The sequence below is a fragment of the Petaurus breviceps genome, unplaced genomic scaffold (genome assembly GCF_028583685.1).
Source record: "Petaurus breviceps papuanus isolate PSGF00001 unplaced genomic scaffold, PetGlider_PUasm1.0 90804, whole genome shotgun sequence".
NCBI classification, from domain to species: domain Eukaryota; kingdom Metazoa; phylum Chordata; class Mammalia; order Diprotodontia; family Petauridae; genus Petaurus; species Petaurus breviceps.
In genome coordinates this window covers 3,224,222-3,242,034 of record NW_027187348.1, presented here as the reverse complement: position 1 = coordinate 3,242,034, position 17,813 = coordinate 3,224,222, and the positions used below count along the sequence as shown (strand labels likewise).

Here is a 17,813-nt window from a genome sequence, read left to right as displayed (position 1 = left end):
TTGCCAGGAAAACACCAAATGGGGTCACAGAGAGTCAGATATGACTGAAACTACTAAAACAACAGCAACGTTGAATAAGAAAGTAGTAAACCATCATTTACTAAGTGCTTCCTGTATGTCAGGCACTATTCTACAATTCTTATCTGATGTGATCCTCACAACCACTCTGGAAGGTTAGAAGCTGTTATTATATTATTTATTTATATCATATAATTACATTATATATGAGCTGAGGAAACTGAGGCACATAAGTGCTTTGCCCAGGGTGTACGTTCAGCTAGTGTCTGAGATCACGCTTGAATCTCAAGACTTCCTGATTTCTGGCACAGTACTCAAGCCATTACACCACCTAGCTTCGAGAGAAAATCAACTTAAGTCCCTTCTGGCTCTGAATCTAAGAACTAGGGAGGAAGGCAAATTTTGGCTTCATGTGAGGAACAACTTTGTGCCCAACCAGTACTATCCAAGGACAGAATGGATTTCCCAAGGAAGCAGCAAATTCTCCTTCAGTGGACGTCTTCCAGGAATGGCTAGATAACCATTTACTGGGAATGCCATGGAGAGCTTTCCTATTCAGATAAAGAGGACCTATGAGGAAGACCTTTACAACTATCACATTCTGGGAACACCATCTGATTTCCCTTTTCTTGATGATGATTCCGTGGCATCATTCTGAACATTAATTATTGCACTGTGCTACAGTGATGCCCTAAATTTCCCCTAGACTGCTGTCTTTTGCTTTCTTGTGGCTTTTTTGAAAGCACTTTTTTGTTCATTCCCTCATTACTAGACTTTACTTGCTGATATTTGTGTGTCTGTCTTTAGTACCCTGCCTCCCTCTGTAATCAATCAACAAGCACACATTAACCACCTACCACAATCCAGGCATTGTTAATTGACAATGTGTCTGAATAGTGGGAGAGAGGTGTGCAGAGGCAAAAGGAAATGTGGGTGAGGTATGCCGAAAGGCAGGAGATCAATGAGAGGCTTCCACTGTCCCATGGTTACCAAGCACAGCTGGAGTAGATGCTTATGCAGCCATGTCTACTGGTAGTCAAGGTCACTGATCACAGAATGTTAAGAGTAGGCAGAGACTTAAGTAACCTAGTCCAGCCCTGTTACATAGTGAGTAAGTGGCAACTTCAGGATTCCCACCCAAAGCTTCCAAGTCTTGGGACTCCAAATTCAATACTATTTCCATCACACTTTAAGAAAAACAGATGGCATGAGCACCAAGGGCACATTCACTGAAATCTAGGAGTGATTTTTCCAGGTTTCACAGGATGGGTGTGAGGATCTTCACACAAAGTCTTCAAGTAAGTTTCTTGGCCACTTCTGGGGAATTCCTGTTCAGGTTTAGTGTGAATTTGTTGGCCTGTGAGGACTTTTCCTACTATTACATTTTATAGAGTGAGGGAGGAGCCGGGTAAGGTTGGCACGTATGGGTGGGCAGAAGGGACCCAGTCAGCTGGGCCCCCAAGTATTTTTTACATATGGAAATGTACATTCTGATAATGACCTACCTTTTCTTTGGATACATGACTTTGTGCTTGAATACTAGCTAGTAACTTTTATGCCCACGTGAAGGGGGAGAGGTTTTGGTGCTGTATCCCTATAAATACTTTCTTGGTCACTCCCACCCCAACTCCCACCCTCACTTAGGGGCTGTCAATGAGGCCCTTTTTTGACCCTTACCTGGCAGAAACCAAATAACCCAGATCCCTCAGAACAGAGTATGCTATGATCATAAAGTAGCTTCGGGGACCGTGTAAGGGTTCTCCATGTGAACAGATTTTAATGATTGAACTTGAATTTCTAGAAAATCCAGTGTTGGCTTCTTAAAGGCCTTTTTGCTTACTCCTAATAGCTAAACTTGCTGGATTGATGACTTCCAGATATGAGCTTATTATTAATAATTATAATTGTTTACATTTAAATTGTGCCATAAAGTTTATGAAACACTTCGCTCATAATGAGTCAATGAATTTGGCAGTACAAAGACTGCTGTCCCCATTTTTTACATCTGAGGAAATTCAATCTCTTAAGAGGTCAAATAAATGACTTGACCAGTGTTAACTGGTTAGAGGCAATGTAGTATAGTGGTTAGAGAACTGTTTTGTAGTTAAAAAAAAAGATCTGGCTTCAGGTCTGATATACCTGGGCAAAGCATTTAATCTCTCAAAGACTCAACTGCAGAGAAAGTGCCAATTTACATTGGTATTGAAGTTTTCCTCACCTGGGTTCCTCTGCCAGCGAAATCACAGGTGCAGCCCCTACTACTTTCACTTGGTTGGTTACTAAATATCTAAGCCAGGATTTGAATCTAAATCTTTTAACTCAAGACTATTGAGTTAAAATTTGCCCCATCCTCCCAATTTCCTATATTTATTAGTTTTCTATTATTCTGCACCTTTTCCTTTATTTTGTTATTAAGTATTCATTAATTCTTTTCTTCTCTTTACTGCTTACAAGACTATTGAAACTTCCTGAAAGGTTTAAGGACCCATCTACACCTATGTGCTTTTTTCCCCTTATATTTAAAAATCCATAGATTTGTTTTTGTGGTGTTTGGAGCTAATGTCTAAGCCAGAAAAATGCAGAACAATCTCTATTTGGAGATTTTAAATTTGCCTCTTAGCTAGTATAGATACAACTCCAAGGAAAAGTTCAGAGTTACTACCCCATGTGTGACAAATTCTATTTATTTCAAGCCAGTCAGTTAGAACATAGCCCATCTCTCCCGTTCCCCTTCTCTGATAACACAAAGACACAGTGTTCTTCATGGATCCACATCCTGAGTGATCTTAATAATAGAATTATCCCAGATCTTAGTGTTCTTGTATCTATGAAACAAATATCCTTTTAAACCACACACATCCAATGGTGTTCAGAGACTGCATTAGCCATCTTTATTGCACTCAGAGGAATAACTCAAGACACATACGTAGAATGGATTTTTTTAAGTAGATGTTTTCTTGACCCAATTAATTTTTTATTCAGTGAAAAAAGTTGACAAAGACAAAAATCCTTTAAAATTGTGCGACAATATAGTAAAATCTTTAGCAGAAATCAGTGACTTAAGAAACTTATCAAGGCAATTTAAATTATAAACATCTAATGTTACTTTGGAAAGGAACAAATATAGAGTTTTGCTTAAATAAGATCAGTACAGGATTTATTTTTTCTGCAAATGCTTGTGAATTTGCTTAAAATTTTTAATGATTCTTTACAGAATCTTTTAACTGAGAAGCTCTATGGCAAACAGGAGAGTAATGTTATTCCATTTCACCATTCACTCTTTCATCCCACTAAGATACTATATATGAGACTAATACCATTCCTGGATTACTTGGCTCTTAAAATTTGTGATATGGCTGCTCTAAATGAGTGGGCAGAAACATATATGCAACTAATCCTCCCTCAGCCTCTTTTCCTGTTAAGTGGTGATGATACCTTTTTGAAAACATACCTCTCATCAGCATGCTGCCAATATGTTATCTTATTCCATCGCTTAGGCGTGCATAGAGAAGGACCTGTATAAACTCAATGTACTGGTTTCTAAATATTCAAGTTAAAACTAATTAGATGGCAGGAATTTCAAAGGAGAGTCCTAATATAAGCTGTTTCAAATATTCCTGCCTAGATATTTAATCAACACAAGGTGGCATTCAGTTTGATTATTCTCCTAGATGTCTTCTTTGCAGGGGTTTTATTTTTTGCCAGTGAGAGATGAAATAGACTGGAGGACCTACAGTCAGTAGACAGTCTCGGGTGAGGGGTTCTCCATCAGTAGCAGCAACCTTGGTGAAGAAGGAATCAAACTGCTGGGTTGGGGTTTCCCCCAGGAGGAAAATCTGGGGATGTATTTTCACAAGATACAATAACTAATTTCTAAACCAAGTGAAAGAATGACTGAATCAAGCAGGTAGGTAGGGAAGGTAGGTGTGTGTGTGTGTGTGTGCGCGTGCGTGCACATGCACTTTGCAGGGAGGGGCTTCCCTTCTCATGTCCCCTACATTTGACATTGCCTCTTCTCCATTCAAAAGAGGTGACCTAATAGGCACAATCAGGTTAATTTACCAAGTGGACATTTAGGAATATACCACATAGGTTACACATTACTGGAGGAAGAAAGCAGGAGACAGCTGAGCTCTCCCTCTGTCCTCAGTGGTAGTGATCCTAGGGATATCAAAAAGTATGATAGAGTGAATCCCTACAAACTCCTTTTTCAAGAGACAAAAGCTCCTCCCAGTGGCTGGCATCACAAGGGTTTTCATAGACTAATTTTAAAGTCAGCCACCAAGCTGACAGAGGCTTTTTGTTTTGTTTCTTAACAACCTGGAAAGTTGGTCCATATAGACATGGCTCCTCGTGGAATCCCTCAGGGATTCTACTGTCCAGTCAGGACTCTTTGTCTGTTAATTAAAGCCTTCAAGAGCAGCCAATATCACATAAAGTCCAAAGGGTTTGCCGCACACACCACAAAGACGGTCAACTTCCAGTAGAAATTTTTTGGATGTTATTCCTTGCCCCAATTTGCCCCTCTTGCTCAATTTCGATGATTCATTTAGGGGACTTGGTTCAAATGGGCATGAGAAGTTGGTCACCCTAATGTCTATGGGGAGAAAAATGAAACCACTCCCCCTCAAAAATTATAAACCAAATGGACAGCATCTTCACCAAGGCACGAGACCCCCTTTGCCAAAAACACCCACTGACATTGGCTGTGTCACAGTGAGGGAAAAGATCCAGTCACTTGAAAAGGCCCTCAGAAATTTGATATTTCCCAGTGCCACTTCAACCACACTGGATCCTTTTAGACTTCATATATACATCCCAATTCCACACAACTACATGAAGAAAGCTGATGTGCTTCAAAACTCCATAAAAATATACAATTTACACATCGCTGCACCTATCTATATCTATCTTAGTATTCTGGAGCTGAGCTCTTCTGTTTATATAAAATACACTAGCCCTATGAGGCTGCTTTCTCTAACAGCACAAGGGGCATTATTCCAAGGGGAGAGGTGGTGGCCGGCATATTCAGTACTGTGCACACAGCATTGCGAGGCACTAGGAACTCTCAAAGATACCTAAACATTGCTGATGGAGACCTGATCTATACACGAAATTACCTACAGAATCAATGAAAATGTTTGTCTCCGAGCTCACGTGAGCCCTGTATGATGGTTTTTAACACGACACAGAGGATTGGTGGGAAGAGAGAAAAAGAACCATACTTCCTAGTTTAATTCATTAAATTAAATTAATTTATTTAAATTTAATTAATTCTTCTCCCTACCCCCTGATTTTTAATCTTTCAGCTACTTAAAGGAGTAATTAAAGGGGGAGGTGGAAAGAATAATCAATAATAAAATCCCAGCCAAGAATAGAGGAAACCAATAAAACTACTGTCTTTCAAAAAGAAACAATGGCCTGGGAGAAGGCTCACTTCACCACCACCACACATTAAAAGAGAGAGGACTAGCCACAACGAGAGTGAAATTTCCATTGTTTGGAATATTCCTCATCTGAAATTAAAGTCATTGGCTCTTTGTTTCCCCTCCAACACAATCCTTAGGAAGACTGTAAGTACATTTTGTTACATAAAACAAGATACTTTTGGTTAAAATAAATCAAATGCTTGAGAGAAGACAGAGGTACGCTGCACCTAGCAGTGCTGATGAGGCTTCACAAAGCTTTGCATATCAGAAACATGTATTAAAAGACATAACTTTGGATTCTCCCCACAGGTCATCATTGCTCCTAACCTGGGAGGAAGTTTCACAGTGACAAACCACACAGTACAACCACAACAATGCCAGACGAGGATGCAGACATCTCTAACTGCTAAAGAGAAGCATGACAGGCCGCAGTGCATTCTACATTAAATGGCCAGTGTTGTTTTTTGTTTTTGTTTTTGACACACAGATGACTTCATAAAGGCAGAAGAACAATTACAAATTATTTTGCAAAGAGAATGAACAAACCCCATTTTTGCTTCTACTGCTAATTCTGGTTCGGTGGCTCAAAATTTTGGATTGTCCAGCTATTTTTTGGTGAGAATATAGCACCTTCTCTTTAGAGAAAAGAAGAAAGGAAGGAAGGGAGAGAGGAAGAGAGGGAAGGTGAGTGAGAGGGGGAGGGAGGGAGGAAGGGAGGGAGGAAGAAAAGAAGGGAAAGAAGGGAGGGATATAGGAAAGAAAAGGGAAGAGAGAGAGAAAGCAAGAGAGAAGGAAAGAGAGAAAGAGAGAAGGAAAGAGAGAAAGAAAGAGAGAAAGAAAGAAAAAGAAAGAAAGAAGAGAAAAGAAAAGAAAGGAAGGAAGAAAGAAAGAGAAAGAAATAGAAAAGAAGGAAGGAAAAAGAAAGAAAGAATGAAAAAGAGAAGGCACTGACTCAATCCAAAACAGCTGTATATACCAAGTATTTTTAAGAACAAATATTGGCCACACTATTATCTTAAATACAAAACTTAAAACTGAAGATGCACAAATGGAAAAATAAGCTACTCTATTTGCCAGAATATTGATTGGTCACATATCACTGCATTGAGCTGGGAGCTATCTCTCTCTCACAGTAGAAGGAACCTTTTTTTTTTCCCCTAAAAGACTGCAGCAACGTGTTAACAGAGCAGTATTCTCTTATGCCACCATTTCAGTCATGTCTTGTACACAGGCAAATAGAGTAAAAGTCCATCGCTTAATATAAGCAAGAGTAAGCTTATGGTTGGCAAAATGCACAAGCTGCAGCTCTGTCTAAATGAAACTGAGTGTTGGTTTCAAGTGTCTCTCCTATCAAATACAGTAACATTTAAACACGTTAGATTAAAACGGGTTTCTTCAGGAATGGCAAAACCAGTGCTTTTGTCCCACTCCTGGGCCCTGTGAGAGAGGAGGGGCTCAGTATCACATGCAATGTCACATAACCACAAAAACCTGGCCCCAAAGAGAGGCCCCAATAAATTAACAGAACAAAATAAAAAGCACCCTCCCCAACCCCAGCCACCCTGAACTTGCATATAAACAAAATCCAAAGAATATTTAAAATTCGGTCACTCCTTCAAGGAGAGGGGAATTTCACCCACTGTAGCTCTCCTGAAGTTTTTATTAAATACATTTCTGTTGTCTTAGAAAAATAAAAGGGAGTAGCCAATTTATTAAACCAAAAATTATCTCACAGACTTAAAAGCATGCCCAGCAAGCACAGCCCTGTAAGACTGAATTAATGTCAAATCAAAGCAATTTGATGACTAAAATCAACCTGGTTTCTCGTTGTTCACAGTTGATTACTACAAAGTTTATTCATTCATTTCTTTCTCTTTTTTTGTGTTTTTGTCCTTTTTTTGGCCCATATAAAAATAACGTATTGCAACTCAAAGTGCATTTTTTAAAATAAACCATCAACTATCTTTATGAAATAAAATATTTACACCATTTGGTTTACAGTGAGGAACACACTCTTCAGGCTATCACCATGGGGACGTCGTCTGAAAATCCCGTTATCATGGGGGCATCCTCGTCATCGTCTCCTAAAGACAAACATAACTGTTGGTAAACCTCTCTACTGGTGATTTCACTCTCTCCCTAATGCACGCACACACACACACACACGCACGCACGCGCACACACACACACGCACGCGCGCACGTACACACACACACGCACGCGCGCACACACACACGCACGCGCACACACACACACATGCACACACGTGCGGGCGCGCACACACACACACACACACACACACACACACACACACACACACCCCCGCTATTCTCTCACTGGAAAGGACAAGGCTGCAGTCATCTAGTCATCCAGGTGCACCAACATTTTAACAACAGCAAACTCTCAATGCAGACATACAGTTTATACAATTCTGTAACATAGCCCTGGCTTTGTTTTGCCTATCAACACATCGCTGAGTCACATGAAAATCATAGGATCCTACATAAATTTAGAGTCTCAAAAGCCCTCAGAGCTAACATATAAGGGAAGTGAGACCTGGGCATGTCCAGTGCTTGGCATGGTGCCTGGCACAAGATGAATAAAGGAGACTGACTGACTCAAGATGCTCTAGAACCTGACTAAGGCCAAATTAGTAGTTAAATAGCAGAACTGGGATTTGAATCCAGGCCCTCTGACACAATACTCAGTATTCTGAGGGCACTAAAGAAACATATTTTGGTATCAATAGACTTTTAACATGATTAGGAAGGCAGATTTGCAGGAGGAAAAAAAATGACCTGGACGGCGTGATGTTGTCATGGGCTTTCTTGTTACACCACCATTAATTAATCCAGAGTCATCCACATGGTTACCCTCTCTACTGGGCCCACAGTGCTCCCTTTACACTGACATGAAAGGGCAAAGACCCACACATACGGAGGAATGTAAATGCCTTGAGAATACAGGCTGTATTTCCTCCGCACTCCATGACTTGTGTCTAACACAACCAAGAGGCACTCAATGTTTAAGGGAACGGAACTGTGCTGCAGAGGTGCCACTCTTCCCCTGGCAACAGTGAGGCCCAAACCCCCAAACCCACCCATCTTCCCTTTGCCTAGACAGTGGATTTTCTTTAAGCCAGGTGGACCAAAGAGTTGATCAAAAATACAAGGAACTGAAGAAGAGACTAGGACAGAAGATTTTTAGTGGTCTCAGAGCTCAGTCCCCACTTAGGAGAATCATTTCTTCCCCTGCTATTGTCAAAGCTAAAGTGTGGTTGGTACGATCACTTTTGGGACTCAAGAGAAGGATCAAGAGAGGAAAGCAACATTTTAGGGAAAATGGACCTGCTCTGCCAAAGCATGACTTATGACCTCAGTTGATAAGACTTACATCAAGTCCTCCAAAGTTATCTCAGGGAGGTGAGATTAAGGGTGTGTTATGTGTATGAACTATCGGGTAAGTTACTTTGGGGGGCAGGTTTCCCACAGGTTTGGAGGATGGTAGAAGAGTTTCTAAGGTCTGATTTTTGCTCCCAGAAGAGGCAAGTTTCCAGATAAACACCACTCCCTCAGGGCTGTGACCAGAATGGTATGGCAGCTGCAGATGATGCCAGACACAAGGTAAGATGTCAAAGATCTTGACCTCAAGCTCAGAGGGACTTCAGAGGCCATCAAGTTCAATATCCTTATTTTACAGGTGAAAAAATTAAGAAGTTAAAGTGAGTTGTCCAAGGTCACCCAGATAGTAAGTGACAAAGGTGGGATCAGAATTTAATTTAAACTAATTTAACCCATTCCAATGGTATCATTGACTAGTGAAAACTCACTTTGGCAGCACACATAATATGGCCAAAGGACAGGTCTCAGGGAACCCTAATATGAATCACACTGACTCAGAGAATGTGTAGTTTAAAGGAAAACCACCACTACAAACCACAACAACCAGGCCATGCTTACCAAGATCATCCCCTGACGAGAAAATGGCTGAGCCAAGCCGTGAGCTATAGTGACTATTGGCAAAGGCAGTGAAGCTATTCTGGAGCCTCCGATGCCGGGTATACAGGACTACAAATCCTATCCCCACAGTCACCAGCAGCAGGAATAATATGGGAACCACAATGGCAGCCACATCAGTCGACCTTCCAGCCTGGAATGCTGATGCATCCCCACCTGCCAAGAGAACAAATCAATGAATAATGGTACACGCCTGAAGGCAAGGGATGGAGAAGATGACTCCTCAAGTTTCCTGACTGCCCCAATGGTCCCCCCTTCCCTGATACATCTTTTGAAATGTGCAACCCTGAGCAGCCTACTCGTATATGTTCCCACATATGACTGTTTTTTGATTGCCCGCCATGAGCTGACAGACCACAGGCCCTGAGAATGCAAATACAGTAATTACATTAGACTCTTAATCACTGCCTTGTTGGTTATTTAGATGATCTCTTGGAAAGGAGACCTTTGTTGGGGGTATCAACACTGATTTCATTAGCATTATTACTCAAGACCACTTGCTTGCCGTGTACAAGAGGATGTGAAACCAGACCACTAATTACTGAGATTGCAATTAGTTCCCCGACTTGGCACCCAAGTTGCACTGAACTGCAATTACCTGAAGCTCCGTTAAGTGACATAAAATACTCATTCACTAGAATACTGACTTATAGTCTGTGGATATTTTTTTTGCCTTAAAAAAAATAAGAACCCAAACTCTTCTATAAAAAAATGTTTATAACCATCTACGGAAAAAATAACAACTTGAAGGTAAGATTTAGGCTCTAGGCTCTTTTTTTTTTCCCAATGTAAATGGAGCTACACAGATCAAGGGCAAAACATATACATGAAACCTTAACTTAGCCACAAGACAGGGACCAACCTTCTGGGAAAAATCGTGAAATAAAACAGAACTCTCTCATCAGAGCCTGTCTATGGAATGTTGTCACACAAAGCACTCTGATAAACAGTGACCTAACACAAGATGGGGCATGTGTGGTTTTTTTTTAACTGTTGTTTGGTTTTAATCTATAATGAATCAGGGCCTTCTCACCCACCATGACCTAACTCAGTTATCAGACCACCTACACAGCGAGTGGTGAAGGAAAAGGGGAGGGAACTGGCATAGAAAGAAGTATGTGTATTTGTGAATCTGAGCAGTTCATACATACCACACCACAAAGCCAAGAATACAATGCCTGTTCATTTTCTGTTGAGCTGATAGCAAAGTTTACTTACAACACTAGAAAGGTATATGAGTAAGAGACTATGAAGCGACCCCAAAGCCTTCTAAAAACTGCAGGCAGAAACCAACGATGCCGGTGACTTACCAAACCCTAACTCATCGTAGAGAAGTACTGCAGGCTCTCCACAGATCTGGCCACTGAGAAGGCATCTTGCTTGTACAGAGAAAGTGTAATTGTGGCCCATCTTCAGATTAGAAATTTTAAAGAAATTGTCGGTGGTGTTCCCAAGGTACGCTGTGATATTCATCACGCTGTCATACATGCGTATCTCGTAGCCCTAAAAGCAAACATGTAGACTTGAGCAAATATCACATACAAAGTACCACACCAAGAATGCTGGAGTGTTAGGGGGCCTCAAGGATGTCCTGGTTCAGGGCCTCAAGGCCATATGTGGCCTTCTAGGTCCGAGGGTGTGGCCTTTTGACTGAGTCCAAGTTTTACAGAACAAATCCTTTTATTAAGGAGATTTGGTCTGTGAAATTTGGATTCCGTCAAAGGGCCACACTTGAGGACCCAGAAGCCACATATAGTCTTGAGGCCACAGGTTCCTCATCCCTCTCCTGGTCCAAACTGATCATTTTATAGTGAAAGAAACTGAGGAGCAAAGTGATCTGGTCAAACACAGAAATTAAGTCCAGGGTCAGCTAAACTGAGACTAGAATTCAGATCTCTTGACTTCTACCCTAGTGATCTTTCCATAAAAGTAGGGGAAATGCAGTAGCTCAAAAGAAATATGAGATGTGCACATTGAGAGACCTCTACACCCCAAATGTTCACATGGACTATCTCTGCTCGATCTGTGATAGGAACTCCCAAACTCATACTGGTCTGATCAGCCACCGTTGGGCATGCTGTACCTTGACCCCAACACAGTGATGTCATTTTGGTCCTCTCTAAGAAAAAAGGACAATGACTGAGCAGTGGGGAAAATGGTCTTGTAATTAGAAAGTAGAGACATTAGGATACAACATAGAGTTACAGTTACACATGAAGAATGGGCAGTTTCACTGGTGTGGGAATTCCCTTTACCGATGGAAATGTAATCTGTAACTGAGCCAGTGAGCCTTGATAGAAGGTAGGGCATCACACAGCCCCTAAGGGTCAGAGTTGGGGTTTAAACCCAGGTCATTTGGACACCACGTCTTGAACTCTATCAACTATGCCATACTGCCTCACACATTTCAAGGTTATCACATCAGATAACTGACTTTCCTTAGGCCAACCAAATGCTTTTCAAGTTCAATTTGCTGCCACTTATCTCTGGAAAGAGAAGGGTGAATGAGATAACTGGTTTATAGGGCATGCTGATTCTGTTGATATTGTTGCTTGAGGACAGCTACTTATGTGGCTTTGAGAAAGGTGTAGCTCAATGGTCTGAGGCAGAATCACTCTCCTTCCAGCTCACAGTGTCTGCCCCAACCTATCTCCCACTCTTTTTAAGTGAAGAGTTCAGGATGGAAAAGTGCTTAGCGTGGTGATTTCTATCCTTAATGTGCCGCATAAACATTTCACTAATTAGCAATCACATAGAAAATGGTCCTTTAATTCTCAAGTTCACTGCCTTGCCCTATTTTTCTGCCCTCCATCTATGCCAAGCATTCTGTTAACGAGCTCGTCTCTGAAAGAGCATTTCAACTGGATTCCCAAAGTCAGAGGAGAAAAAAAGACAACGAGAATGAATAAGGCACTTACCCTGCTTTCATTAAAATGCTTCTCCTTTAAGGCTAGACTTTTCCAAAAGAGAAGAACATGGTCATTTTCTGTTATGATTTTTAAGGCATCTGGTGCAGATAATGACACTGAAAATTGAAGAGATGAGGACTCCCATTAGTGGATATATACAGGACCCAGGTACCTTTTAGACTATAGGCCTTAGCTGGGTGGTCACTGTACCCCTGCCTGAGGGAATAAGGGAAGAGGGGCATGGAAAGACACAGTGCTCATTGCCAGCCCTGTTTCTTAGTTCTTGATTTTGCCCTGACTGATCATCCATCTCTCCCCTAGGAGTGCTGGCAACATGGAAAGGAGGAAGTGTCTGCTGAGCTGGGAGGTGCCCGGAGAAGGAACTGCTCCTGCTACCTCTGTTCATCAATCTTTCCTGTTCCTCACAATCCCCAAACACATCTGACGCCCTTTACCCACAGATATCCCTCCATGCAGCCCAAAAAAACACCCTCCTGCCTCTGAGCCTGGTTCCTGAATTTCATTCTAGGACCTTTCCTCCATATTCCAAATTTCCACTGCAGCACACACACCTCTGTAATTTATCCATTTAACCCCAACAGCATGCAGAGAATTGTGCTAAGCTTGGGAAGACAGGGTGGGGTTGGGGGCGGGATGAGGAGAAACAAAGAGTAGAGAAAATATGGCCCCAGCCTTCCTAGAGCTTATGACCAGGTACAAGCATTTAACATAGATACAAAAAACCACACCACAAAATAATACAGACTAAATCCAGTAGAAAGGTGAGGTCCTATAGGGGAAAAGCTATTGCCATCTGGGAGGGGGTTAAGGCATTCAGGGAAGGCTTCATGGAAGAACAGAGTAGACAGCACTGAGTTGGGCTTTCAAAGACAAGTGGGATTTCCTCTAGCAGAAACAGGGGTAGGGAATGACACTGCAGGCATACCACAGAGCATCGATAGAAACAAGAAAGCCAGAAAATACAAAACATGTGCAGGGGATAGGAGGTTGTTCAGCTCGGCCAAACAGAGCAGCATTTAGAGAGGAGGAGTGTAAAGATAAGGCTGGAAGGGTAGAATGATAGCAAATTGTGCAGGGCTTAGAATGCCAGATTAAGCAGATCACACTTGATTGGAAGATAAAATTTGAATGACTTTGAGCAGAAGAGTGAGTGACATGAAGAGATATACATACAGAATCAACCAATCAACAAGTATTTATTTAGCACTATATATTAGGCACTAGGCTAAGCAAGCTATGACAAAACTGAAACAATGCTGCCCTCAAGGAGCTTACATTGTGACTGGAGAAATGACATATATAAAAGTACACATGTAGCACACACATGTATGCACACACATGTACACATGTTATGTGTATGATATACATGTATCTAGATATGCATGTAATATAGGATGTGTGTAATGTGTATACAAACATATACACACGTTAAATGAAATAGATTCAATGCCTATCTAGAGATATACATGTATGTGTATATATAATTATAATATAATCTAGTATATATGTATACACACCCAAAAAGGAAGGTAGTTTTAGGAGAGAGTGTACTAGCAACCAGGAGGATAATAATAACTAGCATTTATATAACACAATAAATCTCAGTTGATTTTTACAAGGTAAGTGGTATAATAATTTTATAGATAAGGAAACTAAGGCAGATAGCAAGTAAGTGATTTGGCTAGGATCACACATCTAGTTAAGTATCTGAAGCAGGATATGAACTCAGGTCTTCTGACTCCAACTCCACAACTCTATGCACTATGCCACCTGGTTGCCTTGTCAGTAAAGGATTGACTAGAAAAGGTGACTCTTGGGCAGATCCTTACAGGAAACCAGAAGTAGGAGAGAGGAGAGATTGTATTCTAGTCATGAGAGATGGCCGGTGCAAGGCAATATAGATGGGAAATAATAGTGCCATGGGCAGAAATTCCAGTAGACCAAGAACAGAAGGAACTAATAAATAAGAAGAATGGAAAGGTGGAAGGGACCAGGTTGTAAAGATTTCTATGCCAAATAGAGGCATTTACATTTTGTCTTAGAGTCACTGGGAGTCACTGCAGTGTACTTAGAGATGACATGATCAAACCTGAGACAAATCTTTAGGAAAGTCATTTTGGTGGCTGTGTGGAGGATAGACTGGAATGGGAGGAGACTTGAGGCAGGAAGTACAAATAGAAGGTCATTGCAATAAATCTAGACAACAGATGATGATGGTAGTTGTATGAGTGGAAAGGAGAGGACATGTGCCAGAGATAGTGTGGAAAAAGAAATGACAAGATCTGACAACTGACTGAATGTGTGAGATGAATAAGTGTCAAGGATGACACTTAGATTAATTTGGCAGTAGTATATAAGATGGACTGGAAGGAGGTAAGGGGAGAGGCAAGAAGACCTGTAAGAGTACAGATGGGTGGCTAACTATGAAATCATGGGAGAGTTCCACTGATGGGGAAAACCATTCAACCCTAACCTTTGCACTGCCACCATCATGCCCACCATGGGTATCATCACTGTGAGTCAGAGAGATGGGTGGGGACAGGCAGGAAAGAGCTGACCATATCTTCCATAAAACTGTGGACAAATTCTAATTCTGGTGCCCTCTCAGCAATACTGTGAAACGTTTGCCACAGGGGAGTGTTCCTATCTCATGACCCTTGAGGACTCCCACCAGCTTTGGGGAAGAGCAGAATGACAATGTTGGGTTTAGTTTAATGTACCCAATTCCTCCTCCCCAACAAACTGTGCTCTTCCCTTTCCCAACTTGCTTTCACCATCATTTCCCTGTGGGGCAAGGCTGGACAGAGAAGTCACAAAATTGGTCCATTTAGGGCTTTAAAAGGCTTCACGACCCAACAGCAGATGATAAAGAACTCGCTCTTGCTTACCTGTATTAATTTTCACAGTGGCTTCTTTGCTCATGTTTCCAAGTTGCACAATGACATGGTATTTTCCACCAGGTTCCAATTTATTAATCAGGTACTCCACTGTGCTATTCCGGGATTTCACTTTGTAATTCCTGTCTGTTTTTCGGATTAAATCTCTAACTGCCACAGCATATAACTGGAGGGGGAGAAAACCACATTGATACATATCAGCTGTTTTGCAATGTTTTTCCTCCTTTCTGGACATACAACAGATGATGTAATTTGGGCATATTTAGCCATGGTGACCCTAGGCAACAGCATTCTGAACTACAGTATCCAGTTGCATCCTCTAAGGACCCATGGGACCCAAGTAGATCTCAACCTCATTACAAGAATTTATTAGTAGAACTTTGCCTGAAACCATCAAATATATACCAAGACCCCACTCATGACTCCAGGGGAGACTGCATTTATCAAGATACCAGCAGAACGGAACAGGGAAGAAAAACATGAACTCGGGATTTAGTTCCCCTTGAAATGGTAACAGCAAGAATGTGGCTAAGGAAGAAAGAGAGGAAAACTACCCAGTCCTGGGGATCTGTTCATTTGGTTGAAGCTCAACACCAGATCTAAGTAAATAAAATTGATTCTTCCAATCTGATTGATGTGTGCATGGCATGGAGGCAAAGAAGGAATGAAAGAACAATATTCTTAACAGAAACACAAATCGGGAAGGAGGAAAGTATGTATGTACTGGTATAATCCCTTCAACAAATCACCCCAAGAGAAGCCCACTTAAAAAGCAGCTAGTTCAAGATAGTGATATTCTCTAGGACCCTTCCTCTAACTAGTGGAAACTGAGAGCATGGAAGGAACATTTAGCTCCCTAGAAACAGATTCAGCACTTTAGTTATCAGTGGTTCTGTTCTTAGGGAGTTAAAGGTCTGGTTCAGGCATTCAGTCATGTCTGACTCTTCATGATCCCATGGACCATAGTACACCAGGCCCTTCCATCCTCTACTATCTCCCAAAAACTGTGAGGCAGAGGCAAATACAGAAGGTGTTTTGATGGGAGAATGGGAAAACTCACTCCTTTTGCATGGCCCTGATAAGGAATCTGCCTTTGGTTAGAAGGAAAAGCACAGACAATAAGAAACCACAGAACTTGGGCCAATGGTCAACTGGTATTACTAAAAACAGTTTTGGGGACTAAAACTCAGAAGGGAATCATATGCCTTGCTGCATGTATGTCCTCTCAGGGAAGCATCTCAATCTCTCACTGGTTTAGCTTGGGCTTCAGAGAGAAGGGATACAATGCTGAGCTGTCAACCACTAAATCTTTGCACAGATATCCTTTCCACCCCAATGACTGTCTGGTTACTGCATCCCCAGTCACTCTATAGAGTCCTCTTGAGGCCACAAGGCTGTGGGCAGGTAGCTGACCAGCTCACCATATCCTGGTCGGGAGAGTCATATGGTGATTCCCATTTGATGACAGCTGAGGTCTTGCCAATGTCCACTACATGAAGGTGTCGAGGAGGGAGCCTGTTGTCTGGGATCATCTTCACCACAATGTAGTCAGAAGGTGGGCCTTGGTACGGGACTATCACCCGAACCTGGAGACAATCACACACATGACTTGATTACAAATATTGTAACTCTGTGCCCTCTGGTAAGATCAGTGGATTTCACAGGAAGAGCAGCAAAGGCTATATCCCCATGCTCCAGATGGACAAACTGAGGATAAGTAATTTGTCAGGAAGTCACAAAGGTATACTGTGGACAGAAGAATTCAGGGCTCCAACTCCTCTGGGTCAGGGGGTAACCAATTCAGCCATTTAGCTTCCCTTTAAAAGAAGGAAGTTGTGAACCAAAGAGAAACATACCAGAAATAAGTACTGTTCATCTCTGTTGACAATGACTGTGCTATTGTGGAATGAGGTAGTCAGGTTCTTTGGGTTTCGGTAGAGGTCAAGAAAAGATGTGGCATAGAAAACTCCATACACCTGGTAGAAATCAGAGAACAAGACAGGTGATTAGTTCATCACCCTAAAGGGAGCAGTCTCCTTTTCCTTACATACTGTGTTTAGAAACCTTAAAACCAAATGACCCAGAGGGAGTCCATTAACCCCTAATAAAACTGTCATGTAGTGTTTTAAAAATAATATTTTAATTTTCCTCCAGTTACATGTAAAAACAATTTTTAACATCTCTTTTTTTAAATTTTTAGTTACAAATCCTATCCCTCTTCTCCCCCCTCCCTGAGATGGTAAGCAATCTGATATAGATTACACATGTTAAACCATGTAAAACATATTCCCATATTATTTATCTTGTGGAAGAAAGGAAGGGAGGGAGGGAGGGGAAGGGAGGGGAGGGGATGGGAGGGGAAGGGAGGGGAGGGGAGGGGAGGGGAAGGTAGTGTAAAAGGACGAAAAGAAGAAAATTAAATTAAAAATAAAACAGGAAGGAAGGGTAATAAAAATAAGCTTTTAATTGTATTCAGACTTAATCAGCTCTTTTTCAGAACGAGCACGATTCCATGACGTTAGA

General features: G+C 41.5%; 1 protein-coding gene across 1 annotated transcript in view; it reads right to left on the bottom strand.

Moving 5' to 3' along the window:
* Positions 1 to 2,970: 2,970 nt before the first annotated feature.
* Positions 2,971 to 17,813, bottom strand: part of SORL1 (sortilin related receptor 1) — a 207,312-nt gene continuing 192,469 nt past the window's right edge. Inside the window, exons 42-48 of the mRNA XM_069070073.1 lie at positions 17,147 to 17,266; positions 16,712 to 16,876; positions 15,282 to 15,456; positions 12,382 to 12,488; positions 10,774 to 10,966; positions 9,407 to 9,619; positions 2,971 to 7,531 (exon numbers count right to left, since the gene is read on the bottom strand). Coding sequence (XP_068926174.1) covers positions 7,464 to 7,531; positions 9,407 to 9,619; positions 10,774 to 10,966; positions 12,382 to 12,488; positions 15,282 to 15,456; positions 16,712 to 16,876; positions 17,147 to 17,266 — 1,041 coding nt within the window. The 3' untranslated portion in view covers positions 2,971 to 7,463. The remainder of the gene's footprint in view (positions 7,532 to 9,406; positions 9,620 to 10,773; positions 10,967 to 12,381; positions 12,489 to 15,281; positions 15,457 to 16,711; positions 16,877 to 17,146; positions 17,267 to 17,813) is intronic.